This window comes from Aspergillus caelatus (genome assembly GCF_009193585.1).
Source record: "Aspergillus caelatus strain CBS 763.97 unplaced genomic scaffold BDV27scaffold_39, whole genome shotgun sequence".
Classification (NCBI taxonomy): domain Eukaryota; kingdom Fungi; phylum Ascomycota; class Eurotiomycetes; order Eurotiales; family Aspergillaceae; genus Aspergillus; species Aspergillus caelatus.
The window spans coordinates 38136-64995 of NW_022475302.1; the positions used below are offsets into that span (position 1 = coordinate 38136).

General features: G+C 49.3%; 9 protein-coding genes across 9 annotated transcripts; 5 read left to right on the forward strand and 4 right to left on the reverse strand.

Annotated features, from left to right (window-relative positions):
• Positions 1-1122: 1122 nt before the first annotated feature.
• Positions 1123-2019, forward strand: BDV27DRAFT_124159 (putative prefoldin subunit 2). Its single transcript, XM_032066031.1, has 4 exons — positions 1123-1217; positions 1280-1370; positions 1467-1659; positions 1748-2019. Exons 1-4 carry the CDS (start codon positions 1178-1180, stop codon positions 1778-1780), a joined length of 357 nt encoding a protein of 118 aa, XP_031930276.1. The 5' UTR covers positions 1123-1177; the 3' UTR covers positions 1781-2019.
• A 3476-nt stretch (positions 2020-5495) lies between these two features.
• BDV27DRAFT_77283 (nuclear transcription factor Y subunit beta) lies at positions 5496-7197 on the forward strand. Its single transcript, XM_032077553.1, has 4 exons — positions 5496-5972; positions 6317-6427; positions 6494-6621; positions 6715-7197. Exons 1-4 carry the CDS (start codon positions 5816-5818, stop codon positions 6964-6966), a joined length of 648 nt encoding a protein of 215 aa, XP_031930277.1. The 5' UTR covers positions 5496-5815; the 3' UTR covers positions 6967-7197.
• Positions 7198-7590: 393 nt separating this feature from the next.
• BDV27DRAFT_124165 (transcription factor domain-containing protein) lies at positions 7591-10703 on the reverse strand. Its single transcript, XM_032066032.1, has 3 exons — positions 10159-10703; positions 8913-10086; positions 7591-8844 (listed from the first exon to the last, which is right to left on the reverse strand). Exons 1-3 carry the CDS (start codon positions 10220-10222, stop codon positions 7755-7757), a joined length of 2328 nt encoding a protein of 775 aa, XP_031930278.1. The 5' UTR covers positions 10223-10703; the 3' UTR covers positions 7591-7754.
• Positions 10704-11211: 508 nt separating this feature from the next.
• Positions 11212-12390, reverse strand: BDV27DRAFT_155167 (TatD family hydrolase; the record flags this gene model as incomplete). The annotated part of the gene is made up of 1 exon (XM_032072094.1): positions 11212-12390. The coding sequence occupies one exon, from the start codon at positions 12388-12390 to the stop codon at positions 11212-11214; it is 1179 nt and encodes a 392-aa protein (XP_031930279.1).
• Positions 12391-12640: 250 nt separating this feature from the next.
• BDV27DRAFT_77325 (uncharacterized protein) lies at positions 12641-13968 on the forward strand. Its single transcript, XM_032077554.1, has one exon. The coding sequence runs from the start codon at positions 12752-12754 to the stop codon at positions 13934-13936; it is 1185 nt and encodes a 394-aa protein (XP_031930280.1). The 5' UTR covers positions 12641-12751; the 3' UTR covers positions 13937-13968.
• Positions 13969-14307: 339 nt separating this feature from the next.
• Positions 14308-16649, forward strand: BDV27DRAFT_124169 (putative alpha/beta hydrolase). The gene is made up of 2 exons (XM_032066033.1): positions 14308-14941; positions 14999-16649. Exons 1-2 carry the CDS (start codon positions 14798-14800, stop codon positions 16505-16507), a joined length of 1653 nt encoding a protein of 550 aa, XP_031930281.1. The 5' UTR covers positions 14308-14797; the 3' UTR covers positions 16508-16649.
• Positions 16650-16786: 137 nt separating this feature from the next.
• Positions 16787-18630, forward strand: BDV27DRAFT_124171 (Spo7-like protein). Its single transcript, XM_032066034.1, has one exon. It carries the CDS (start codon positions 16975-16977, stop codon positions 18358-18360), a length of 1386 nt encoding a protein of 461 aa, XP_031930282.1. The 5' UTR covers positions 16787-16974; the 3' UTR covers positions 18361-18630.
• A 64-nt stretch (positions 18631-18694) lies between these two features.
• Positions 18695-22218, reverse strand: BDV27DRAFT_124173 (MCM DNA helicase complex subunit MCM3). Its single transcript, XM_032066035.1, has 8 exons — positions 22008-22218; positions 21920-21941; positions 21794-21845; positions 21666-21712; positions 21507-21612; positions 21183-21446; positions 19058-21120; positions 18695-18990 (listed from the first exon to the last, which is right to left on the reverse strand). The coding sequence occupies exons 1-8, from the start codon at positions 22078-22080 to the stop codon at positions 18954-18956; spliced, it is 2664 nt and encodes an 887-aa protein (XP_031930283.1). The 5' UTR covers positions 22081-22218; the 3' UTR covers positions 18695-18953.
• Positions 22219-22490: 272 nt separating this feature from the next.
• BDV27DRAFT_77342 (putative translation regulator (Cya5)) lies at positions 22491-26819 on the reverse strand. Its single transcript, XM_032077555.1, has 2 exons — positions 26612-26819; positions 22491-26537 (listed from the first exon to the last, which is right to left on the reverse strand). The coding sequence occupies exon 2, from the start codon at positions 26456-26458 to the stop codon at positions 22598-22600; it is 3861 nt and encodes a 1286-aa protein (XP_031930284.1). The 5' UTR covers positions 26459-26537; positions 26612-26819; the 3' UTR covers positions 22491-22597.
• Positions 26820-26860: the final 41 nt, after the last annotated feature.

A 26860-nucleotide genomic window follows, 5' to 3' on the forward strand; every position in this document is an offset into this window, starting at 1 on the left:
AACCGTCTTCATGCAAGAACTGCGTCAATTGGGTTGTTTTCCCCGAACCTGTCTCGCCAACAACCACAATCACCTGGTTATCTCTTATGACTCGTAATAAGTCTTCTCTCACAGCGAAAGCCGGCAAGTATTCTCTCTGCTCGCGAAGCGTCTTGCTCTTGCTAAATGAGCTCTGACCACCCTCATCTTTCTTCAAGTGCTGTGCAAATTTATTCCCATGTTTATACGTTTCCTCCACAGGCAGAGCGACAGCGCTGTCACCCTCGTCTTCCTTGACCCCCATCAAATTCCCAAGTGCCGTTCCCGCCATTGTCGTCGCCTCTTGCGCTTGTTTCTGTCGCTCTCTCTGTTGACGACGTTCCCGCACGACCTTGCTCCCTTTCCGGCTGAACACAGCCATATCACTCTGCGGATCACGTACGGCTGAAATAGGCTCCAGCTGCTTGGTAAAGATCGTGCGGCCATCGAGGAAAGGCGGGCGGAGGTCATGAACGAGCAAATGTACACGAGTGCCCTCCTCATCTTCGGGCATGAAATCCCCATCGAAGTCTCGTCGTTGGGCGACTCCAGATGTGAGCATTCGGTTCGTTTCCCAGTTGTCGATATCTTTGCGCTTCGCGTCGCGAAGCGGTGGCGGTAGGTTGGAGCTTTTCAGCCGTTTGGCTGGGGGCATGTCGTTACTTGCCATTGTGAAAATGTAACTCGGTGTCGAGTTATAACAATGTTCACCGAATTGAGGAGCCCTGAAAGGTGTCGAAGACTTCACAAAGGGCCACCGGTTGCCTGCCCGAAGCCCTGTGCTTGAGGTTGAAGCGGAAGAGATGGTTGATAGGAAACTAATTGGTTATCGGCGATAAATGAACAAATTATGCAAACAGACGCTTGGTGTCACGTGTTATCAATACCACATTTGAGGGGTCAAGCTCAGTTAAAAGAGAAAGATTATTTCAAACACTAGAATCACGTAAAAATGTAATTGGAAGATTTTGCGTATCACTAATGTAGGAATATTGTCTCTGTGGTGGCCTCAATCTGGTGTAGCTTGGTGGTACCCCATACTATAGTGGGATCTTCGCCGCGGACAAGAACACTGCGCGAAACATCAACTCCGATATCAAACGCCCCGCCCCGCAGCTCCAACTTTGCAACAGCGCGCTGTTACGACTCACAGACGAAAATGGCCAGCCAACAGCAAGTAAACCCCAAGAGGCAACAGGGTATGCTTGTCAACCTCCTATGACTGCGATAGTATGTGAAAACCGAAGCTAATGCAGCGTAGAGCTCCAGCTCCAATACTCAAATTACAAAAACACACTGCAACAAATGGCGCAGAAGATCGGAGACATTGAGCAGGAAGCTGAGGAGCATAAGTGAGTTTACTTAGCTGTTTTCTTTTACGAATAGATCGGCGAACTATGAATAGCCCGGAATTGTCCAAGAATGTTGACACTGATGTCCACATCTAGGCTTGTCATCGAGACACTCGAACCCCTCCCTGAAGAGAGAAAGTGTTTCCGCATGGTGAATGGTGTGCTGGTTGAGCGGAGCATCAAGGATGTTTTACCTACATTGAAAACCAACTCCGACGGCCTGAAGCAAGTATTGGAAGAGCTGCTGAAGCAGTACAAGTCTAAGCAGACGGAAATGGACAACTGGAAGGTTAGTATATCCTCGGTCGCTGTTCGAGACTGGACAGAGAGGTCAAGTAGAGAGCGAAGGATGAGGGCTAACTTATCTTACTATACAGAAAAAGAACAATATCCAAGTCGTACAACCTTGAACCCAATTTGATTTGTATTAGCGATTCGTTATCTCTTTCTACGCCCCTTTTCTAATGTCTATATTGGTTCATCGGGAGATAGAGGGAGAAAAAAATGGCGTTACCAGGAGTCTGAAAACAAGCCCAAATGTTTAAACAGGCCTCGTAGCCTTTGTGCTAGAGCCGCGATAGAAATCACCTACGTCGCGAAACCGGCCAATTAGTCCAGTTTTGTATACAATGCCAGCTTATGGAACTAGGTAGGTGCATGAGATTAGAATGGTTAGACATGCTTGCTCGCCCCTATGTCTAATTACAAGGCAGGGACTGACGCAGGATAGTTATGGATTGGAATCTCTCACTGCAGACTCTTCTTCCTCGGCTTCCTAGACCACATCCTGATAAAGACAAATTCAAGCAATATGAGCTTCTGCAGGGCAAACCAAACCAGTCTCTTCAGTAGAGTATCCACATCCTCTCAGCCATTACGTTCTCTCTTTGCTATCTGCATAAGAATGAACGAATGTTTTTTTTCTATGAAAAGATAGCTTGGACTCGATCAGTATGGATCCATGTAACTGTGAGACATTTGCATACCTAAAGCATTAGTAACGATGAATTCGGATCGGGCCTCTTCCAGAACAAACATCTTCTATTAATGCTTATGGGACCTGTTGTAGCATTCATGGGCTTTCCTGCTACGTCGAACCCTTTATAGACACCTCTTCGAGCCTGCTCGTTGTCGTCTTGAATGTTATTTTTTCTTTCACGTCCTTCGAGCGGGATTCAATCCTCATTCTGGTGCCGTCCTTTATCAACGGCGTCATTTTCTTGCATCTTTCGTTGAGCTTTTCACCCTTTGTCTCTTGGTGATCAGCGTTCTGATCTGGTTCTGAGCCTGGTAGTTCATAGTATTGTATTATTACAATTTACGGCCTTCGTTGCTGTTCATAAGAATCTTCCCTTTTCTGCTTTTGCGTTCAAGTTCAAAGGGCACGAGTTCCTTTTTCTAACCTTATACTTTCGAGCTTTCGCCTTATGCACTTTATTTGCTTTGTTTGTTGGCATCGTGCTCACTTGAGAGGTGCTTGACCACCAAGATGTGGGCATAGAGCTGGGTTAGTGGATGTAATAGCTCGAGAAGGGGCAGAAGCAGGTACGAGGGAGCAAGAGAAATGTGTGGGGTTGAAGGGGATAGCAGAAGGCAGTACGAGAGTGAGGATACGGATAAGAGACGAGATATCGAAGTGATCTTGTAGTGAGAGTTACATACAGATGATACCCTTGGTTTAGAATGCCGTTAGAGCCTGCGGTTTGCTTGAAAATACAGGAGAAAAAGTAGATTGAGATATTTCTTCTACCCTTCCTCATTATTATTGCATGTAAGGTCTCCGTGTTAGCCTTAAAAGTACTATATCGTCATATTATGAGCCATATCAGTCTTGGTGGCTGGTTTTACTAATTTATGTAAATACCCTTGAAAAACTCCAGGTTCTGCTCTTCAGAAGCCCACAGAGGTTCAAAAACCTGTAGGTCATTTGTTCCGAGGAGAAATGTATCACAACATGTCGCATTCACTGTTACTTTACAAGTGGGACTCACATATTAGAGATTACAACAATCCTATACAATACTCGATCAGACTTAGCTGCTGCAAATATATGACCACCGTCCTGTTGTAGACCAGACAAACAGGCCCTTGGAGACGTTCTTCGGCGAAATATAGAGCATGCGATGTTGATAACGCCACGGTAACAGAGTCTTGTTGGGTTAACATGTGGACGGCGAATGATCACCATATAATGTAGTTCAACAGGTATACACTGCCAGCTGTATAGTGTTTGGTGTAAAAGCCAATCAGGGGACGGCAGGGAGATAGTGTCAGAAAGTAGGTTGTTTCAGAATGACATGCCGGGCTACCACTCCGGTAGGACCTCGTCTGATCACTGTCTATCCCCCACGTTCTGACTGGTTGCTTCATGTCAGCCTCGGCGAACTTGCCGATGAACCTGCATACTCCGGAGTACTGTCTAGAAGACAGCCTGGACGAACAATCCCACATGCCGTATTTCAATCCCTACATTATGGGTGATGAGGTATGTGCAGTTTTCGCACGGGACCCCGAGATAGGGCATACATGACCGGCTCTTGGGTAGAAAAATGTGATTGATCCACCGGCCCCAGAAGCAGTCGATGGGTGGATGCCTTGAACCACCACCACGCTGGTCTTGGGCTGCAGGTGGGTGGCTGGATGCTGCAGGTTTGCCTGATATAAAAATATCAAGGCATACAAGGCCAACTGTTAGTCCACCTTGTCTTTATTCACATAATTGTTGTCGATTTGGATGCCTGATCCGGCGCTCCATCCTTTTCCCTTGCATCAGATGTAGGTGATGGGCGGGGCAGACTAGGTAATAGACAGAACCCAAATGACAGACTAGGCCACTAGGAACAGAGGATCCGAGGGTTTGATCTGGTGACAGGAGATACTCCGGTCAACCTAGTACTTTGAGCGAGTATTAAGTACCTCTCTGGTCATACCAAAACCGGCCAATAAAGACGCTGAAAGCGAGGTTTTGTTCATGCTGTGCTTCAGGGTTCCCACTTTGCAGACAGCCGTTGCTCGGGTGGGTAAGGTCTATACGGTGGTTGGATGGCAGTGCATTGGGTTAATAATGTGATGGAATCGACATTAGTTACTCTGTTTGACGGTATGACGACGCAGGTATTGCCGAGAATGTCGTTCTGGGAGTATGGATGTACACTGGACAAGTATGTACATACTACGAAGTACTTCTGGATGTAGTGGTAATGGTACTGCTCCTGGAGTAATCATGTATCACGTGTGTTACGTTTCTAATACACACCCCTCTGCAGCCTTGCGTGGGAGCCATGGCCAGAGAAGAAGATTGATACTGGATTCTCCTGTATGAGGATGGTATTAATTCCGCTCTGAGAGAGGGAGTCCTGAGGCCATCCACTTCTTTGGCCTTGTCCATCTCCCGTCACGGTCACAGTCTCTCTCTCTCTTCTTCCTCACTCGCAACACACTTTCTTTCTGCATCCTTTCTCGTTCTCCCCCTGAATCAATCTATCACTCGATTTCAATCCAATCCATCATCAAATCGTCTTTTCTTCCCGCCGGTAATTCTCCATTTCCCCGTTCCTTCGCGATCTGTGTGGAGGAGAGGATCATTTTCCATAACATCATCAACTCTCATTGGTTTTTGGTACTAGCCAGTGATCGTGCTTGACTGTCAGGAACTTCTGGTTCGCCAATTGATTGCCTGCGCGCATCCCCAGTAATTATCACTGTTATCTACTGGTCCAGAGAACCAACCACACCCCCTCAACCAGCATCGTGTGGCTCCTTAAAGCAAAATAACCCGATCGCCGAATCGTCCTGGTTCCTTGAACGTTTCCACCCCCCATCTGAGCAACGTGCCACTGCCCAGTGACCCACAGGTTACCTTTCGTGTTGCATTACCCGCGTCACGTCCCGCTTTCCCAGATCTCATCCGTATTGGAGTGGACGTTACCACCTGCTGCAGTTTGTAAGTCTAACTCTTTCCTGACTCGGCCCCAACAACGCCCTGGAGGTTCCAGAAGATCGGTGCGCCATCCTCGTCGCTGGGCATCAAATCAGATTTAGTCCAACCACCAAAATTACCAAAATACCCCAAAACAGTCATAATAATCCCCCTCCCAAAACAAGCTCTACCGCCGCGCTTCTCATATGATCATCGTCGAATAAACATCCCGGTGGACCTTAAACTTACATACTGCCAGCAGAGCTGTCGCGGAAGCATTGCCAATCCCCCACACGCGCTGACTTTTGCTCCTCATCCTTCCCCATTTAGGCTGCTGTGAAGCGAATCCAATCGCTGCCCAGCCAGGTACCCTCTTCCCTTGGCGCAAAGCTATCCTCGCGTTCAGGGCCGAAATCCATCGCGCGCCGCCCGCCTCGGTGACGTGGTTTGCCAACAGAGCAAATAGCATCAGTCGTTCCCTTCTAAATCCAGGACCCGCTGCGCGCCCCAAAAACAGCTAAAAATCATGTCGTCGACCTCTCCTTCGAAAGAACCAGAAGTGGAACCTGAAGTTCAATCAGGTGAAGAGCAGGAACAAATGGACAAGGAACAACAGGACCAGGCACAGAACCAAGGAGAGTTTGAAGTGAAGGAGCAGGATAGGTGGTTACCCATTGCCAATGGTTAGTTGCGTCCCTCTGCAGCTCCTGATTTGCGCGTACCTGGCGGCTTGCCTGCTGGTCAACAGCGGTCTTCCCAATTGTATTTGCCCACCACCCATACAAGTCATTTTACACTTTTTTTTCTTTCTCTTTCTTTTTTCCTCCCCCATGCCCTCTTTTTCTTTGTTGTCAAGAGTCGTCGCTCTTTGCTCCTATATGTTTTTATTTTTCTACCTTTGCAGGGCAAGCATGCCCACCCTCCCCTGAAGCGCCAATCGAGTCTTTCGCTCGATGCGCATCTACGGATGTCTTCTGCGCTATCAGAATGTAAATGCGACACGGATGCGCTAACTTCTAGTTTAAAGTTGCCCGCATCATGAAATTGGCCCTGCCAGACAATGCCAAGATTGCAAAAGAAGCCAAGGAATGTATGCAAGAATGTGTGAGCGAATTCATTTCATTCATTACCAGTGAAGGTTAGTATAGCCGTGTTATCCGGTTGCCAGTAAATATTCGCCGGCGTAATCTCACTGGAATCACAGCGTCCGAGAAGTGCCAACAGGAAAAGCGCAAAACCGTCAATGGAGAGGACATCCTGTTTGCCATGACCTCACTGGGTTTTGAAAACTATGCGGAAGCCCTTAAAATCTATTTGTCGAAGTACCGTGAGGTGAGACTTGTGCAACGCTCTGAGTCCCCTGCCATTCCACCAGCCGCCGGCAGTGTTCTCGGCTAGGATGTACAATGCTGATTGACTTTGTAGACCCAATCCGCGAGGGGTGAGCATCAGAACAGACCAACAAGCAGCGGATACGCCTCTGGCGGACCAGTCGGAGGCGTAAGTACTGCTCCGGGAGGACGTCCGGCAACCGCGGGAGGGTTCCCCGATGCTGCTGATAACGCCAACAGCATCATGAATCCAAGCTTAGATCCCACTGAACAAGATGCCTCTGCCTATGGGTACCCGGCTATGGTGGGCCAGGCGCACAATGGAACGGGTGGCGATACCTACTAATGCCTGTGCACACGTGAGATCTGAGGAACCAACAACCTTTCTCCGTCAAAGATCGACCGACGTTGCACTCGACACGGCTTAAGGCTTAGGAAGCCAACCTTATGTTATTGCTAGGCCCAGAGCTCTTATACCGGGCGAAAGGTCTTTTCTTACCTTCGGAGCGTCTCCCTGTGCAGCATCTTAATGACGTCGTACGATGCAATGGGTTATTTATGGGATATTTATGGATTGATTACGAGTACAGAGGTATAAAGAGAGGTGCGAAGGGTTGGCGCGTTGTCTTATTTTCTTTTTGGGGGTCAACGCCTATGCGATGTCTTCTTGGACTCAGAACAAGACTTGCTTGTACAATTGCTTGTAAAATGGGCCACTCCAGAACTTCTTCACGTTTTTCTTATACAGTCATATCCCTCATTTGCGTGCTTGGGCTGGGTGACATGTCGGGCTCACGTCGACTCGACTCAGCTTCTGCTTGTATTTAGTGATTCCAGTTGATTTGTTTTTCTCAACGTACGAAACAGTGTAGGAGGTACCGATAGAGAGAGAATGAAATAGGACTTCACGGTCCTCAGTGATACCTGAGCGGAACTTTTACATTTGGATTTCAAGAGCTCGATGTAGTTTGCACTTGGTGCGAAGTTATATACGGTAAGTTGTATGTATCATGTGTAATCCATTATAGTCATATGATCATCAACAAAGACGAAACAGGTATCATTAACATCGCCATTCTAGTCAAATCCAATGGAACAAAACGATCGAGATATACCCGCTGGGAAAGTATGTATTTATCCATGCATCCATCCTCCGTCCTGGAGAAGGTCAGACATAGGAGTTTCCTGCCAATATATTTGGCGCCATTCATCTTCTAACTCTGGCAATCCTTCCATGGGAAGGGGAAGAACGGACTGATCTGGATCGGTAAAGGAAAAAAGCTGTCGCCAATCTAGAAACTCTCTAGGTTGGTCTATGGGGTCTACAGAAGCGAGATGGCTAGACGGGATCCAGCTGTCGAATGGCTGGTTCTGGTGGGGACTCATGGTGGTTGGGGGCATATGCGGAGATTCGGGGGTAGGAACTTCGTATGGAAGTTGCGGCTCATTCTGAGGGCTCTGTAAAGTGGTATTTGAATTGGGATTTGTGGTTGAGGTGGGATGGGGATTAGATGAATTAGATGTGCTCTTATTTTGATCATGTGTGCTGAATCGTCGTGGTCTTTCGCTGGTAGCCATGCGCAAGTCCTCCTGGAGTCGTTTAGAGTCTTGGAATAACCTTAAGATGGTATTGGCGTGAGACCAATACTCCGCAAGTTCACGGAGAGAATATGAGGCCGAGTCGAAGCGGCGCAAGGCGTTGATTGCGAGGACAGGATTGGAAAATCGAAGTTCTACCCGAACTTGAATCATTGCCGTGAAGAGCGTATGTACTCCAGAGTACCACAAGAACTTCAGCCGGTCGTTCAGGCGGAGTTCCTCGAATATGGAGGCGATAACTCCAGCGGCAGCACTGCAGATTTCTGCGTCGTGCGGACCGTAGTCATCTGAATATGCGGAAGCTCTTGGATGTGGCCGATGAAGAAGAATCAGGAAGTTGTTGTATGTCAGATGAAGCATGGCAGACCATGGATCCATATCAGAGGCTCGTAGGCGTAAACTATCTGGCAGCTTGAGGGACCAATTCGCAAGGGCTTCGTCGGCTTCTTGCAAGGCAGCTTTGCGGCGCTCAGCGCTGACTCTCAACCCAAACCGTTCCCGCACGATATACGAGATCATCGTACACAGTTCTGAAAAGTGAATAACATACTCGGCTTGCACTCGAGAACCACACCCTTCAAAGTCAGAAGGGGTCAAAGGGGAGACATCTGAATCCTCGAGGTTGCTAAAGTAAGCTTTGGGTTAGAGCACAAATTCCCAGATCCGGACAATAAGCGAGTGAACGCAACTTACATAGCTTGTGGTCGGCCATATGACAATGACACCATAACATCAAATTGAACCAGAATGTACCACAGCCTTCTCCACATCCGGCGATCGCGAGGTACAAATTTGCTAGATACTGGGTTACGGTGCATACCAAGACCTGTAGCGATTCTAGCAGCCACACCCACCCAGTAGTGAGCATTAGCCGCTACGTCATCATCGGCACTGTCCGAGTGCCATGTCATGAGCAATGCAGCTTGAACCATAATATCACGATTGCGTTCAATGCGACTGTCGAATAGCCATTTGACACGACGGAAGAAGATTTCCTTGAGCGCATCTCGCTCTGCTTTTGGACGTGTGACATGGGCCCCGACAAGCAAAATGGCTTGGAGAAGTAATATGGGAGGCGGGTCGGCGGGGTCACGATTACGATATTGAGCCATAAATAGATCCTCTTCAATTATGGGATACCCTGGGTTTACGTGCGTGAAGTACGCCTGTACCAGCTCATCAGCAAGGGCTGGTTCTGGCAACGTGAGGGCATCCATAAGGAGCTGGTCATGACCTGTTCTCAATTGCCGTCGAGGAATTTCATTGCCCGCGAAGTGATACACATCGTCGTCTTTATCTCGCTGTTGCCGGATCAAGAATGACATGTTCGAAAGTTCATGGCCAACATATATTGCCCTCACACCCCTTTGAATTTCTCGACTGCCCGACTCCTCCTCATCAATCAACTTCACGAGTCGCTTCTCCAAGTCTGCATTGTTTTCCAGTTCCATGGACCGGTCGGCACCCGGCTGGCGATTGAATGTTTGGGTTTCCGCAATCGGTTGGGAATCATGGTTGTTGGAGAGATGGCTACCATTGGTGTAGCCAGAGTGTGGTGATTGGATGATCTGGGTGCCGGCTGCGACAGGACTCGTCACGTCGGGTTGGATGCCCCGAAAGGCAGTTGTGAAAGCATTCGGCTGGATAGGTGTAGATGGTATTGGCTTGGGAGTAGAATCGGAGTCATGGGTCGGACGACAGCGAATGGGGACTGGGTCAAGAATGGAACGCACAGCCAGGCGCTTTTTCTTCTCATGGATGCGGCAATCGGCCTTTCCCGCAGTGCGACAATTCGAGCAAGGTAAGCCGACAATGCGAGCATCGCATCGGACTTTACGCCGATGACAATGAATACAGGCTGCGGAGCCTAAAGCGCGTTGAGTCAGCATATCCACACCCAGACAGAAGCATCATGATGGGTGGTGACCGTGCTGCGTACCTGACTTGCGTTTTGTCACACCATTGCCGGTGGATGGTTGGCTGTTATGCGCGGTGGAGGACATAGCAAAGCATCGACGCAGGTTCAGGGTCCGAGGACTAGCAACTTCATCCTTGATAATGAGAGCTGTTCTAAGGTTGAAGGGATTGCTTGTTTTCAAGACATGATCAGGAAGAGAGTAGCAATGGGGATTGTGAAACGTAAGAAAATGGGAAAGAAGAGGAGAAATCGATAGAGCCGGAGAACTAGTGGTGGGGCATCTGCCGGCGAGTCTGGGGCAGGTCACGTGCGTGCGGAGAAGTTCCAATTGGGAAAAGATCACGAGATGTCAAGTATTCAGTACATAATCCTAATTGATCTTACTGGTACTTTCCATCAATACCTTCCTTGGTGTGCAGATGAACCAAAGCTTGTAAGTTTGTAATGAACCCCCATTGTGACTCCATTCTCCCATTGCCAAGTCATAGTTGTTCTTATGCTATTATCTTCATTATTTATAATTTCCAAGTATTCTGTTGGTGGGACTCAACCAAGAGATATCGAATTATCGATAGCCACCATCCACCAATCAGCGTCACCGATTCTATACTTAGGCACTAATTGAGTTCCATATCTTTCAACTTATCGGCTGTCGGAAACCAACCGTACCACGGATGTCACGCTTATTTTTTATGCTCACCGCTACCAAGCACATAGACCGGCCTAGTCCCCTTTTATTCTTAGGATTATATACCCCGTGACCACAGACCGTCTTTAACTACAACCACTGAAAAAAGGGCCAGTACAGCATGTTAATAGTAGCTTTAGTGATGACGCACAGATAGGGACTTCTTCTAGATGGAGGTGGTGCTACATAGACTAGTCGCACGAATCGTGCCATAATTCTCTTGAATCACATGCATACCTGCTACCCATTTAATATATCAGTGAGCTGTCATCTAGGTTGTCGTCTCGGTCTGCGATAACCTCATCTACGACAGGACGCTATGTACAGCGGTACCAACTTATCGACAGGCACGCACCCTCTAATGCTGCTCAACAATACCATTATGATCAACCAAACACGAATTTCTTCCAATTTTCGGCAAGCTGCCGAACACCTTGGCGCAAATCCCATCCGCGCAGCTCACAGATCTGCCGAGCGACTTCTTCCAATAAATCATCCATCTGCTGCCCAGCGGTGTGCAAGTCACTTTCTATGAGGATCCTGTCATCCGGTAAGGCTTTGATGACTTCGACGATCTTTTGGGGCGACGGTCCGTTGAAGTTGATCACGGTGGAGAATGAGAAATACACATCTGAAGGGTTCGACGGATTTAAGAATTGCTTCAGAGGTTCCACGGGGCCTGAATACGAATGCATACAGATTCTTGGTGGGAAAGGAAGCGGTGACCTTTTGGCCGTGGTCGGTTTTTGTTGCTCTTCTTCCACGTCACTCTGTGCGTGAGCATCTGCGGCACTGTAACGCCGTGCCCTCTCCCGTCGCGACGGCTTCTTTCGCTCATGGCCAGTCCACAACTTCTTGAAAAGATCAAATACTGCTCCGTGGCATTGAACGCTGTGTACAGAGACGGGCCGCTGGAGTTCTCCCGCCAGGCGCAACTGAGCTTCTAGCACTACCTTTTGATGTTCTAACTGAACTTTATGAGGAGAAAGGCCTCGACCTTCGCGAGACCCGGGGGTCAACTGTGAATCACGACCCTCCTCCTCATGCTGCGTCCAGGCTTGGGGAAGTCTAAAAGCGCGGTCAAGGCCAATCTCTCCCACAAGAGCGGCGGGATGGTTTACCAACCGCTCGCGTGTTTCTGAGATAAACTGTGAAAGCGGTTTCGGGTCTGGTAGAGCTGATATAAAAGTATCCGCTGGTGACGGAGTAAGGACTTTGCTATAATGCGCTTGTTTCTTGACAGACGCCGATGTGACTTCAGTTTCTGTCTTCCGCGTATCGTCAAGGATCTGGTGGGAAAACCAAGGATGCCAGCCAAAGCAAGGCAATACACGTCCGATACTTTGTCCCGGTAGTGATGGTAACTGTCCACCTGTGAGAGTTGCAGCGGTCTGATGTACCAGTTCTTGATCTTCTCCCCGAGTAGCCATGACTGTGAGCGTGGTTGCCCTCATTCTAGGAATCTCCGCAATGGATGACATAGTATCGGTGGGATGACAATGGGCGTCGAACACCCCAATATCCCAGGGAAAACCTGTCCCATCTTGAATTTCCTGGTGTGTCATGCTAATTAGAATTGCGTTGACGAAATGTTTAAAGAGGTCAGAAAGGCTCCATAAATACCGGCTCTGGGACTGTGATGTAATGAATGGTTTTAGTTTCATCCGTGGCCCTATAAATTGCTGCCTGAGGCATGAGATCATCACATGCTGCTTCTCCGCATTTTATGGTTATTGTTAAACAAAGTAAGCCGATGGATCGATGCTTTTCTTATTCTTCTTTGCCTCCCTTTTCAAAGATCAAAATGCCTTCTTCTTGACGATTCATATCACACAATTTGGTATTGCATAGCGTGGTTAACTTGCTATCTGCTACATCTACCCCTCAGTTTAGAAACTGAGTACTATATATTTTCTACAAGTCTTCATGTCAACCACTACTTTCTTTACACTACCATTTCTCGCCCTCATCTCCATACCACTTGTCATATCGGCTTATATTACCATCTGCTTCTCTGTGCTGGCTCTGTTTCTACGGCTTTCCGTGATCTACATTGAACTATGCTATGCGATCATCGCTAATTACTTTGTTATTCCCACGTCCAACACCTCGTCCCTCTTAAACTTCGCCCCTTCTGAACCCACGACACCGCTAGCTGCTACAACACCAAAGCGCCGTTCATTGGATTACGGCAGGACCATCCATTTCTCAGACTCCAGTTGCTACCAGTCCAACCCAGTTTCCCCTAGCCATAGTCGGCCAGGCCGCGGCCAGCGACGCAACAGTTCACATATTGAAGAATCAAATGACCAGGATAGTGCGCTCCACGACATTGATGGACGACGAACCCGAAGAGGAGAGCATCATAAAAATGGGTACTACCCGTCATTGCGGGGCTTTCTCGGCCTGATTAGTGGCGACGAGAGGAGGGACTTCGAGGGCGTAGGTGGATGGCGCTGTTGGGCGTCATCCTCTAAAGTCCATGGACTTCATTCAAGATCCGTGTCTTCATCTTCCAGTAATAGCGTAAGTGAGGAGGCAGACGAGAGGGCCTGGCTTTCCATCAATAATCGGTTGGAATTGCCGTCGCAACCACTTAGCATGAGGAATAACGAGCTTTCGGAGCATTCGCTACCCTGGAGACATAGACAAATATTGGCCAACCCTGATGATAGCCATGGCCTCCACCATCGCCGCTCCGCTACCACATCGGTGTTGTCGAGCCTAAGCGTGCGCACCCAGAACTCATTATCGCTGTCTCTATCGATTCGGCCGGAGAATCCTTCATTTGAATCCCGGTCAAGAGCAGTATCGCCACACTCACAGCCCCGACAATCAATAGGAGACATTTCTTCTGTTATGCTGAGCTCCTCCCATACCAACAACTATGTTGTTAACCCAGCCGATGGCTCTGGCGGTTACTTTAGTTTACGACCTAGCAGTGGAGTTAGCAGCAAAACCACAACGCCAGGGAGCACGACACCGATTGACGAAAACGGGTCCCCGAGAGCTATGGGTAGAACCATGGCGCACTACCCAGGTGGTGTGAGATACCGTCGGAGGAGCATATCTGGTCCTAATTCTAGCGCTCGAATCGTGAGGTCCACCTAGGGCTTGAGCGGGTTAGTGATGGGAAGCGATTTGTTGTGATGGTATACCGAGGCTTTCTCTAGGCTATGTCGGTAGAATCATTAGAGGAACGCGTAGAATTGTCAAAGATTCATGACTTTCCGAATAAATAAAATCACTAGAGGGCTCTCGAGAGTATAGTAGCATAAAAAATAAATTATGAGGGGGTTAATTACTATAGTATAGACGGAGTAGAGTATGTAGTTGGTACAGTATGTACGACAGGTAATTGTTTTGGTACGATACGAAACAATACCCTCGGGATCCGCAATGTTCCATTACGGGACAGTTGAGCGTCATCGTCCTGTTGGGGTTCCCACTTCTCACTTCCGCCCAATCGTTCCTTTGCAATTGTCTTTTTGCTTGCTGTCTTTTCTTCTTGTTATGTATAGTACTTTACTTACATCTTGTCTACACAATCCTCCGCCACATCTCCATTCTAGATTAACTCCTCGCTAAGCCTCAATTCCTCTACATTCTTTTTCATCCTCTCTTCTTCCTTTGTGCCTGTTGTCATCCATCGTTGCCTGCGTCGGGGTTAGTCGATTGGATCGGACATAAGCGGTTTTTGGCTTCTCATCCGCCCGAAATTTGCCTTTTCTGGTCTCTACGGGCCTCGATTACCATTCATATAAATCCCGCTGCTGTCCTTGCTTTTCTCCTCGTCTCTCTCTGCGGGTGACAGAGAATATTACTCTGTCACTCTCTGCTCTGCGCAACAAGGTGTCTACCGCGCGACTTACTTCGCTTACCTCTCAGGTCTCTCGATCCTGGGTCGCATTCGAACATCCACATCTCTTAGCGTCGTCTGGCCCCCTTTTCCTTGGTCGCCACGCCTCATCGATGGCCTCACAATCCTTGGAATCGTCCAAGGACGATTTAACCTCCCACCAGGGCGGTACCCCTCATGCGGCTCGCGGAGCCAGCGCAACCCCGCCACCCTCAGCCTGGTTCCCACTAGGTTACAGAGAAGGCTTCAGTCAATGGGTATGTTGTCAAACCCGGAAATAAGCTCAAGTGTCAGTCACTGAGATGGCTTTCCAGTGGTCGAGTCTGCCGGCTGCCGCAGCCGAGCATAAGGTTCTCTCATACTTGCCCTACCTTCAACATGAACCCCCTACGCATTTGCAAACCGGAAAAACAAGTAATCTCCCAAGTGGCGAACCAGGGAGCTTACAATCGGCCGACCACAGCCAGGAGGGCGAGGTAGCGGCCAATTCACTCAACGATCCCTATGGTCCTCGGAGGTGGCGCTCCAGCATGGTCGAGCTGAGCGGCAAAAATCGAGCTCTCAACGAATTTTCTGTGGAGCGGATTGGGGAGGAAGCAAACCAGCACTTAGTTATGGTTCATGGATATGGAGCCGGGTTGGGCTTCTTCTACAAGAATTTTGAACCTCTGAGCCGACTGAAAGGATGGCAACTACATGCGCTAGACTTGCTGGGAATGGGCCGTAGCACACGGCCGCCGTTCCGTATCAAAGCGAAAGACCGTGAAGATGCTATCAGAGAGGCGGAAGATTGGTTTGTGGACGCCCTGGAGGAATGGCGCGTCAAACGCAAAATCGATCGCTTCACTTTGCTCGGCCATAGTTTGGGAGGTTACATGGCGGTCGCCTATGCCCTTAAATATCCTGGTCGCTTAAACAAGCTCATCTTAGCTTCACCGGTTGGGATTCCAGAAGACCCATATGCTGTGTCAGCAGATATGCCGTCCGAGTCCACGATGGCCAATGAATTCTCCCAGGATCAGCGCAGAATCGCAGAGTCGGCTTCATCAGTGCCGCCGGAGACAATCCAGAAAGGTGACAACAATATCCTCCTAAAAGGCTCACCGACAAGTAGTGCTGCTTCCGATCGGCCTCCCCGACGAATGATTCCCAAGTGGTTTGCCTATCTGTGGGAGGCCAACATATCTCCCTTCAGCTTGATTCGCTGGGCGGGTCCCCTAGGCCCGCGACTTGTATCGGGCTGGACATCCCGACGATTTTCTCATTTGCCTGCGGACGAGGCCAAGGCTCTCCATGATTACTCATATTCGATCTTCAGTCAACGGGGCAGTGGAGAGTATGCTCTCGCATACATTCTCGCCCCTGGTGCCTTCGCACGCAGCCCTCTAATCCGGCGCATTCAGGGGGTAGGAAGACAGGTGCTTCAGATGCCCTCATCCTCTACGCAAGAACCTACACAGGCCATAGAGTCATCTAGCCAGAACTTACCGCAGCCCGACTCTACCATAGCTTCAGGCTCGTCTCTGTCAACATCCGCCAAGCGCGAAAACGGTCTCCCCATAGTCTTTATGTATGGCGATCATGACTGGATGGATGTTAAAGGTGGAATGGCAGCAAAAGCCAAGCTTGACGAAGAGAAGCGTCGGGTGCTTCAAAACGCAACCTTGGAAGAGCGAGAAGCGGACCACGGCTCGGCTAAGGTTGTGGTCATTAAGAATTCGGGCCACCATGTGTATCTGGATGGATGGGAAGAATTTAATAGCTTGGTTCTGTCCGAGATGGAAGATGTGGGTCGCAAGGATGCAATTAATAAGAAGGCATAGACTTCTTTTCTTTCATTATTTACTGTTTATAAAGAGCGATTCTGGATTACTTTTTGTCGGGTTACACGGTGTCAATGGCTGCGGCAAGTGAATATGCATAATGTATACAATTAGACTATGAATATCAAGAAATTGCGATCTGCTTTCGGTCTCGCTGCTTCGATCGTGTTTGGATATCGCCATCATGTGACAGTCGACTTGTTCCGAGTGCGATACCGAACCAATACGATACCGACGGTAATATATTGTCAGCGTCAAACTAAATCCATCATTCCAACAGTTCAACGTTTCCTCCTCTATTCTATCTTTTGTCTGCGCCCTTCGTGCTCTCACTCTTCTTACCTTCCATGCTGTGAGATAGCGCCTGGCCGTGAAGGCCGTGCCTGTTCTGATCCTTCAGTGTATTTGTTCTCCGTCTGCTTTCCGTTTGCTTTAGAAGATCCTTCTGCTCGTCGACTGTTGCCGACATGGCCTCCGCAAGCCTGGATCACCTGGTTAAGGGGTCACCGGCTCCTGCAAATCATCTCTCGTCCTCATCAGCATCGTCCGACGCATTGAACTCTGCTCCACAGTCGTACCCTCAGAATTCTTCCAATCCGTCTTCCCCGCCACGCCCGTCAACACCGGACCCGCTGTCCACGTTGCCATCCTCTCCACCTCAGATCTACCTGAACCTGCTCATCTTAGAAAGTTCCCTTCGGGCTCAATACCTTGCGCTGCGTGAACGCCGGCGGCAGAACACCTTTTTTCTTCTACTGCTTGCTGCCTGGATCACCTATTTTGCCTACGCGCTGTTCCTCCGTCCTCGCGAAGATGGCCGCGGGGTAGGCGGCTCCGTGTACTGGGTGGTGGAGATGTGGGAGAAGGTTGCGCTGCTCGGAGGTGTGGTTACTGCATTATTGGTCTGGGGCACGGGGCAATGGGAGCGTGGAGTACGTTGGCCGCGGCGCTGGCTCGCCGTCGCCAACCGCGGTCTTCGCACGATGAATACCAAGATCGTTGTGATCCGCGGTCCCTGGTGGCAGGAGCTGTTATCCTACCTCTCCTTCCTCTTCCCCTTTTACATCCCACTCTTCCCTTCCCCAGTTGGAGACTTCCACTACATCGAACGGCCTGCGTCGGAGAAACGCGCTGGTGGTCGGCAGCACCACCAGCCGTACTACAACATGGACATGGAGTCGGGCCTGGTGGAGGAAGACCTCAGTCCGGGAGGCGATTATATCCGACTACTCCTCCTGCCCAAGTCATTTTCGCCTGAGTTCCGCGGGAACTGGGATGACTACCGTACCGAGTTCTGGGAAAAGGAGAACGAACGGCGTGCCCAACTGCGTCAGAAACTGCGCCAGAAGGAGCGCCAACTAGCTCAGCAGGACGGCGGCTGGTTCTGGTGGTTTGACATTGGATGGAAGGCGTCGCAGCGTCGGCGAGCCGCTGCAGCGACAATTACCAAGTCCGCCGACGAAAAAGCCCACCATCGACATTCCCACCACTCCAGCATCTCTAGGCTGAGCCACGAGCCGAAATCGCCTGCCCGGCGTAGCACGCGCTCGGACTCGCACTCACGGACGCCATCCCGAAGCAGCACCCCCGTAGATACCGATGACCGTCCTCCGTCGAGGTCGTCTGTGAGTGGCCGTCCCCGTCGGGGAAGCCTAACCCCTAATTCTACGGCGTCAGGCTCCGAGCAAGGACATCAGCACCGCAAGAAGAAGTCCAAGACTCTTTCCCGGGGAGTGTCACCCCTCACACAAGCACAGATCAGTGAGGGTGCGCGTACATCGTCTTTCTCTTCCGACGACTCCGGTTTCCTAGCGGAGTCCGACAAAGTCAAAGATGAGGAAATTAGCATATAAGTTGTAATTCAAGCTTTGAATCTATACCCCGGTTTCTAATGTTGGAAGCATCATAGCATGTCCGTACAAAAAGTGTGACTATGTTCTATGCCATCTGTTTTCTTCTACACTCTTCTCTCATCATACTTCTTTATCTCGGTTTAATAATTCAATTTTTTGTCTATATCTTCAATGATCTAGTCTGACTTACCAAAGTGGGTTGATAACAGAGCATTCTGCTCAGTAGAAGATGGGAATGGGCAAGAAGACATACTGTACAGTGATATACGATGACATTTTCTATAATTACGTCGATGATTGTGGATGTATTGAAGTCGTACCGGACAAAGAACCAAGAAGCTTCAAGGATTATACTTCGAGGTATTATGCAAGGAACGAAAGTTTATTGCACGAAATGCGAAGACCAGAACTCAATGCCAGGGCCAATTGACATCTGCAATGTATAAACTAGAAAAAACCCTCCGAAACGCCGAACTAACCCGTCGATGGGGATGAAAGTGACATTAGAAGTTAACGTGTCCGACATAAATCCCTTTTCAGCTCCCAATCAAAAGTCGACCATACAACTGAAACTCCACCAGCTCTCTATGCTATTAAATTCTGTAAACGGTCTCGTCATCCTCAAGGAACCTGGAGATTCAGTGTTAGTCATGTTATGAGTTCTTGATCTGAGTGTCTTTAGATAGTGGGTGCTTACATCAATTCATTTCTCTCGTTCATGGCCCTCAAGGCCTGGATTGCTTCGGGACGTTGGAACACATGGCTCTCTCCGAGAGATCGTGTTCCACGCACTGCTGTGTTCACAGCCCCAATGAGCTCTTCCACGTCAGCGGTGTCGCCCGTGGTGAACAGTCGTGTACCCATGAGCGGGCCCAGAGCCTGGCGGAAGACCGTCAGACGAGCAGGCTGTATCGGCTGGGACGCACTGGCAGACGATGTCTGGGGCTGCGAAGTGTCTGTCTGGGAGTCGATGAGTTGTGAGGCTGGCTGAGAAGATGCTACAGACATCTGAGACTGGCTTTGCGTTTGAGTGCGCGTGCCCTGGCTCGACCGTAACCGTTGACCACGAGGACTGGCGCTGTATAGACCATCGCCATCTTCCGAGGCATCGTCTCCATCAGCGTCCATTTCATCGGTAGTGGAACGGTTCGCAGCTGCACGCGCGCGCAGTGCTCCGCTTCTCCGGCTTGACCGCGGGGTGGCACTTGCAGTTTGTGCCGGAGTATCATCCTCATCAGAGTCTTCCTCGGACTCGCTCTCGGAGTCCTCGTCGAATGCAGTGACCTTTCTCCGCTTACGGCGCTCGTCTTCGAGAACCTCCTTGAACATGGCAAAACGCAGAAGGGACTCCGCAACCTTTGCATCCCGTTCTTCAACTCTGTTGGAGAGACGGGACTTGGCGTGAGCGGTAGCCAGACGAATCAATGTCTCTAGGGTACGCGCGGTGATAGGCGATGTCCTGCGCTGATTACCAGACAGTTCATCGTTTCTCAGCGCCGAGTAGGTGGTAACAATGTGGTCGGCGGCTCCCTTAGTCAACACGGGCTTGACTCTCGACTTGGCGTATTGAATGTATTTCTTGATAAATGGGATGCTTAGAATTTCAACGTCCTTCTTCTTGCCCCGGCCTGTGTTAGCCATTCCAGCATGAAGCATGGCATTGAACTTTTCATACACCTCTGTGGGCTGGTTTGAATCCTGGTTATCCTCGAGTCCAACACCCAAGGTCTGATTGAGCTGTTCCCTAACTGGAGCGCCCTCTTCAGTGCCAGGCTGACGGTAACGATGCATACGAAGGACGTGCTCGGACACCAACCTGTCCTTAGAATCTTCAATGTCGTCTGTCACTACGAAAAGCAAATCGAAACGAGACAAGAGAGAGTCTGGCAAGGCGATATTCTTGTGCGGGTCTTTGTGGGGATCGTATTGTCCGTAGATGGGGTTAGCGGCCGCCAGGACACTGCAACGAGCATTCAGACTCGTGTGAATACCAGCCTTCGCGATGGTAACGGTCTGTTGTTCCATGACTTCGTGAATCGCCACGCGATCCACATCACTCATCTTATCAAACTCATCAATACAGACCACACCGCGGTCTCCCAGAACCATTGCACCGGCTTCCAGTCTGCGCTCTCCAGTCTCTTTATCAGACGTAACAGCGGCTGTAAGACCGACACCTGATGAGCCTCGTCCGGTTGTTGCAATCGCCAAGGGCGCGGTATTCAAAACGAAACGGAGGAGCTGAGATTTGGCTGTCGAAGGATCACCAACCATCATGATGTTGATGTCACCACGCAAGTGTGTTCCATTATCGAGGTTTTTCTCCATACCACCAAGCAGCATGAGCAAGATTGCCTTCTTGATATAGTCGTGACCGTAGATACTCGGCGCGAGGGAATGAGACATCAACTCAAAAACGTTCTTTTTCTTGGAAACCTTGTTGATGTTGCGAATATCAGTGTCGGTAATAGTGGCTTGCGCAATTCCTCCGCCGGATTTCGATGATAATTGAATAATGTTGTTTGCCAAAACAAGTGTGCGGAATGTCGACGAGCCCGAGTTTGCGTTTCGATTTCCCAGAGACCGGTAAATTCCTACCAACTGAATTCTATCACCAGGCTTGGCTCGGTCCACGAGATCGTCATCTAAGATCACATCAACACTCCGGGGCAGTTGACCGGCCGGTGCTCTCTCTGGCATTTCTTGAATCGAAATGGTTTGGTGATCCATATAGGTCGAATAGCCGTATTCCGTGATGAGCTGAAAAACAAACACACAATTAGCTGGCTACAATCAGTACATCTCGGTAGCTTTGGACATACCGGATTCTTCTCGTCATCCTCCTGGGGATAAACATTCAAGCTTGTCGCTCCGCTGGCCGTCATTGTTTGATCCCTATATTTCCTCGACAAGAACCTGTCTTTCCTTTCACTATAATGCACACTCTGTATAATCTTTGGCCGGACCAAAGAACATTTTGTCACAATGCCCTCAAGGGAGATCATCCGGTTCAGATGGGTCGAACCCAAGGTCCGTGGGTTACAGGAGAACTCTCCAAAAGCTCCGACATAGGCGCAGTAGTAGTTCTAACCGTTTGTCAGCTCCCATATCTATGTGTATGAGCGCATATGGCTAGAATTACATACCACTTCGTCTGCTGTCTCCCTAGAAGGTCGGTGTGGTATTGTCTTGATAACGTCTTTCAAAGCTCTATCGAAAGCTTGGGAATAATCGAATGGGGAGGTGAGAAGCCTTCATTCAAAGATTAACATATTGTGGGCTTTGTCCAAAGGATCATCACATACCCATCGGCCAATTCACGGTTATGCGCTCTGATCTCATCGATGCTGACCTATTTGAAAAAAAAAAAAAAAGATTTTTTTAGCTCCTTATACGCTAAACGTCATTTCAAGGCAGGTACGCAACAACGTACTATTAAGCGCCGAAGTCCTCGATTTAGCATCAACACGATATCGGCACGATAACTGTTCTGCAGGTCAGAAGCCACATCCTGAAACAGTAATTTAGACAAGCAGAGTTGTTTTTCGACTTGACGGACCTTCTGGCTCTAGCATCATCACCTGAAAACAAAGGATTCATCAGTTTTCATGCTCTAATGCCACACAAGTCTGCCCATAGTGACTTACGGGGATCGAGGAACTCAATAGCGGCACGCACTCTATCCTGAGCGGCCTCATCACGGAGCTGCACTCCGTCCATGGTGATAATGTGCTTCGCGGACAATTATACGGGGTGTATTAGTAAAAATTTAAATTGATCGATGTGATCTCAGTGCAATGAATGGTCCTTGCAATTTTCGATAGCACACGCTAAATCATAGAAATGCGGAAAGGAGGGGATGGTTTGGTTCGTTGCGCCCTTGACAACGGGTGGGATGGCGGAGGATCTTTCTCAAAGCTGTGGAAACACGCTGTCCCAATCGGGCATAATTGGAACGCGTGGTTCTTTTTCCACAACGCGTTCACACGCGGAATGAGTGATGACTCAGCAATACGGGACAACCCATCTCTCAGTTTTGGATTGCCTAATTGGGAAATATCAACAATGTTACTCCATAGTACCAGGTCCTATAGCCCAGAGGCTGGTGCTAGAAAATTGAAAACGTTGAGTTGAACTATATCCAATAATATTCGTACACTCTCTAGATATCTCTTATACATAAGTAGTATGGTACATTTTGTGTTCTGGTATATACAATGCAACAAACTTCGTCCTTCTAATTACGCTCTTTCGACTCTTCGAAAGACATGGCCTCTTCATCAATAACCTCTTCCATCCATTGGTCATAGCCATCATCTGAAGCATCCTCGTCCATGGCAAGTAGATCATCAGTCAAGGTGGAGGAGTCATTTGCAAGGTCACTGTCGATGTTCTCGTGATGCTCATTGTCCAACAAGTCATCGTTGGCTTGCTGCGCATTGCGTCTTGTCTCTAACAGCGACTCGGCCTCAATATCATACTCATCTTCGTAGTCAATGGTCTTCTCTGTAGAAGTAGAAGTGCCCTCGGGAGTCTGCACACCATCGGCTGCATGTACGTCGGTTTGATGTACTGAAGCTGCTTGAGACTTGGCGTCTCGCAGCGCTCGGTCTTCAGCCACATCATATGCCTTAGTTGGCTCACCAGTCGTTTCATCAATTTCCAGAATTGGTCTTCGTTGGCCGCCAACTCCAAGGATGCCGCCAGTCCAGACGAAATGCTCACGACCATCCATGTCTTCCTTCTTATCTCCTTGTTCCTGACGACGTCGGAGCAAGACACCCTGGAATTTCTCGCGTAGATAAGGCATATCGGCGATAGCCTCAATAGTTCGGGGGGCTGCTTTATGAAGAGAGCCAAGTTCTGCCCCTCCATCAAAGATGCTTCTTTCTCGGGCGCCGAGTAACGCAGAAGCCAGATATACCATGGAGACATAAGTAGGTTGCATGAACTCAGGCTGGATTTTGCTCCAATACTTGCGACCTTCCTTGCCGAGAAGGTTAGGATGCTTTCCACGCGTCGGGTTTTCGATGATGTCAATGCCAGCCGGCACACCAGGTGGCTTTAGTCCGTATCCTCGTCGAAGGCTTTTCCATCCAGGGAAATTTGGCATAAACTTTCGCTCAAAGACAGTGAATGCCTCAGTCTGATCGGAAATTTTCTCTGAAGATGCAAGCATTTGGACGAAAGTGGACCAATTGTAAGTGGTCAACATAAAGCCTGCTTTCTCGACGTCCGCTACGGCTTGGGGAATCCTCGAAGTCTCGTTCCGATAGGCAAGGGAACGCATGTACAAAGACAGTGGTCGGGACAGCAGGAATTGATATGCCGGCAAGATTGCTGACTTCTTCGGTCGCTCGGCAATGCAACCGTCCAGATCTAGCAAAATATCCTTGTGGTGGCTGACAGAATTAGGCAGAGTTGGTCGAGGTGGTTCAATGATCTCTGTGGAGGGTAGCTGGCTAGAAAGCCATTCATCAACAGTAGGGCGCCGGGCTAACTTTTTGGCACGAGAAAATGCCATCTTCCAGCATTCTTCTACCTTTTTGTGTTGCTCTGCCTTTAGGTAGGCAAGCATCAATGCGGAAAGTAGACGCAACGGTGCTTTGTCATAGACGTTCTCCGACGTAGTCGACGCCTGCCGATCTTTAATGAATCGATCGAATAGCTCTCGGGCCTTCGCAAAAGCTCCCCTTGTGCCATATGCTGTGATGATGTATTCGTAGTACATAGCGGGGAAAGCGTCACTAATCGTTTGTTTACCAACACCGGGCATCGGTAGCTTCGTGGCCAACTTGGTGGTGTCGAACTCCGCAATAGTCTCCGCAAGGAACTTCTCGGCATTCTCAAGGCGAACACTGGCGCTATCCACCTGACTATTGCTGCTTTTGATAAGCTGCAAATCGCGCTGAAGTTGACTTTTCAGAACAAGCAAACTTGAGCTAAACCCAGGTCGGTTGAATCGTTCTTTGATCTCGCGGAAGATGATATGGACCATGTCCCGATTGCGGTCCTTTACATAACCGTACAGAATTATGGCGTAATGGAACTCTGTAGCATACATCCGATGGCTTCGGTGAAGCGTTCTGAGAATGCGACGCGCAGAATCCGTCTGTCCAATGAGTACCAAACTAAGCATGAGGGCAGCATACGTCATGCCATCAGGCTGCAGGCCGGCGGCATCCATACGCGAGCGAACCCGAGAGATCGATTCTAGGTCCATTCTGAAAGCATAATTCCAAAGAAGCACGTTCCACATTCTCACACGTGAGCCTTTCACATCCAAACCGAGACAAGTCTCTGCCACGCTCTCAGCCATGTTCAACTGCTGATTGTTACAATAGGCCTCCACGATGGTATCAAGAAATGGAGCGGTGATCTGCACATGGCGCTGTTTCGCTAAAGCGAGTAGCTGACGTACAGTGTCAATATCGCCTCTGTTAGCGCAAAGTCCCATCAGTGTGCCAAAAGAGTGAGAGCTTGGTTCCACACCCTGCTGAATCATTTTCTTAAATGTGGTAAAACTTCCAGACAAATCACCAGCATTGGCATATGCTGTAAGAAGAATATTCCAGCATACAGCATTCGGCACCAGGCCAAACTCTTCCGATATCCTTGCAAACTGGCGGAGAGTCTCTTGTACATTGCCATATCTCGCATGTACATATAACAAGGGAGTTAGAAGCCTCCGACTCAACGGCTTCCCATGATCTGATAGGAACCTTTCAAATATTTCGTGGACGTTCACCACGTCACCAGCTCTTGAGAAGGCGATAAGCGCGTGCTTATATGCATCGATTGAGGGCTTGCCATGAAACAGGCTGAACTCATCCAAGAGATACCGAATACCAATGGTGATTTCAAAGGTAGACAAGCGTCTCAAGAGTTGATTTAACAGCTTTGCGGGTGGCACTTCATTTTCCATCTGCCAACGAAAATTACGGTACACCACAATGGCCCGAACGAATATTGATCGGGTCTCAGATGACTGAAGAGTCTTCATAAGACTGAAGTAATGCCTAGGGGTTAGTATGGATAAGGCGTTATATTCTTTCAAAAGCAGGAGCAGAGGTTCTGTGGCTGTTTCCACAATGATCCCGGGCGTGGAGAAGGTGCGGTCAAGTAGGAACCGGGCGAGATCGCGTGCTGAACTATTAGTAACTTCATTCTGCAACCATGTGGCAAGGGCGACCAAAGCGTTCGGTACATTGGAAAAGGTTAAAGAGGATGCAACATGTTCCCATAGCCCTTGTTCATCAGATGTCGGTTTTGATAACCAGGCCTGTTGCGCATAATCCCACTGCTCAGTTTTCACAAAATACGCCAAAGTGTAAGCCCAGCACGGGATTCCCAGGCCCTTCTCTAGTGCTACCTGGCATATACGGTTCATCTCCAGCGGCCTTTCAGCCGCCAAGTACGACTTCGCCATATGCAAGTAATCCTCCGCGGACCGAGAATCGACAGGGATCCCTTCAAACAGTCTCTTAACCCGTCTGTGATTGACATCTTCCTCTGAGTTGCTTAGGATCGCGAGGAGGGCCGGGTTCGTATCAAGTGGATGGCCTGCAGTCACGTAAAGTGACCATGCCTTGTCGTATTCCCCGAGCTTGCCATCCCCTAGCAATGACAACAGATCATGCTTTGCCCGCCTCCGTTCATCTTCTCGGTCTTTGCGACTAGTAACAACGGGGCCTGATCTATCTGCACCAGCAGGTTGGTAGAGACTCGCAGCTCCCGACGTGTACGTTCTAGTAAGAGTTGCAATAGCCCTTTTCCTCCGGCGTGCGGTGAACCTTCTCGGGGATCGTATGAGACAGGACGCCGCAAATTCCTGTGTGCGTGGAGGATACAAAAAGTCCAAAAAGGGAGTCCGTGGTTCGGGTGCAACTCTGCCTGCGGTCGGAGTTCCATTTACTGTATTCGAGACTCCTCGGGTTGAAGTTGGTGAGACAGGAAGCCAATGCGGGGAGTCCGAATTTGTGCCACTAGTTTGCCCAAAGCTAGGATACAGCGGTCTTGGACTTCGTATAGCGCCATTAGAATCCCGGAAGAAACGCCGTCCTGCGCTCTCAAGGCATCCGGCAGCCCGTTCCAGCATTACCTTGAAAGATTGCGGCGTCAAACCCTGAAATCACCGAAATCGAACAGGAATGCGTAGCATATCGGTTCTAAGTCTTCTATCAATCCAGAAGAGGAGGTCAGACGGTGCTTTATAATGTACTGTTAGGTGCTGACGAGAGGAGAGGCGCACCGTGAAGTGTCTCTTGTGCACGAAGCTCACAAAATGCTGACAAACAGTCGCTCCGAATATCCAGCAAAAAGTCTGAGCTATACTTGATAACCCCGGCAGGATCACGAGGAGCAGAGACCGCGTTCGCAGACCAAACGTCGTGGAGTTGACGCGGAATGAAATTTTGAGTAGGTGGTAGCAAATAGCTTCGGCCGATGCTGGAAAAGAGAATCCCGCGAAATCAGCCGGTCATTCGTTTGGCCGAAATCT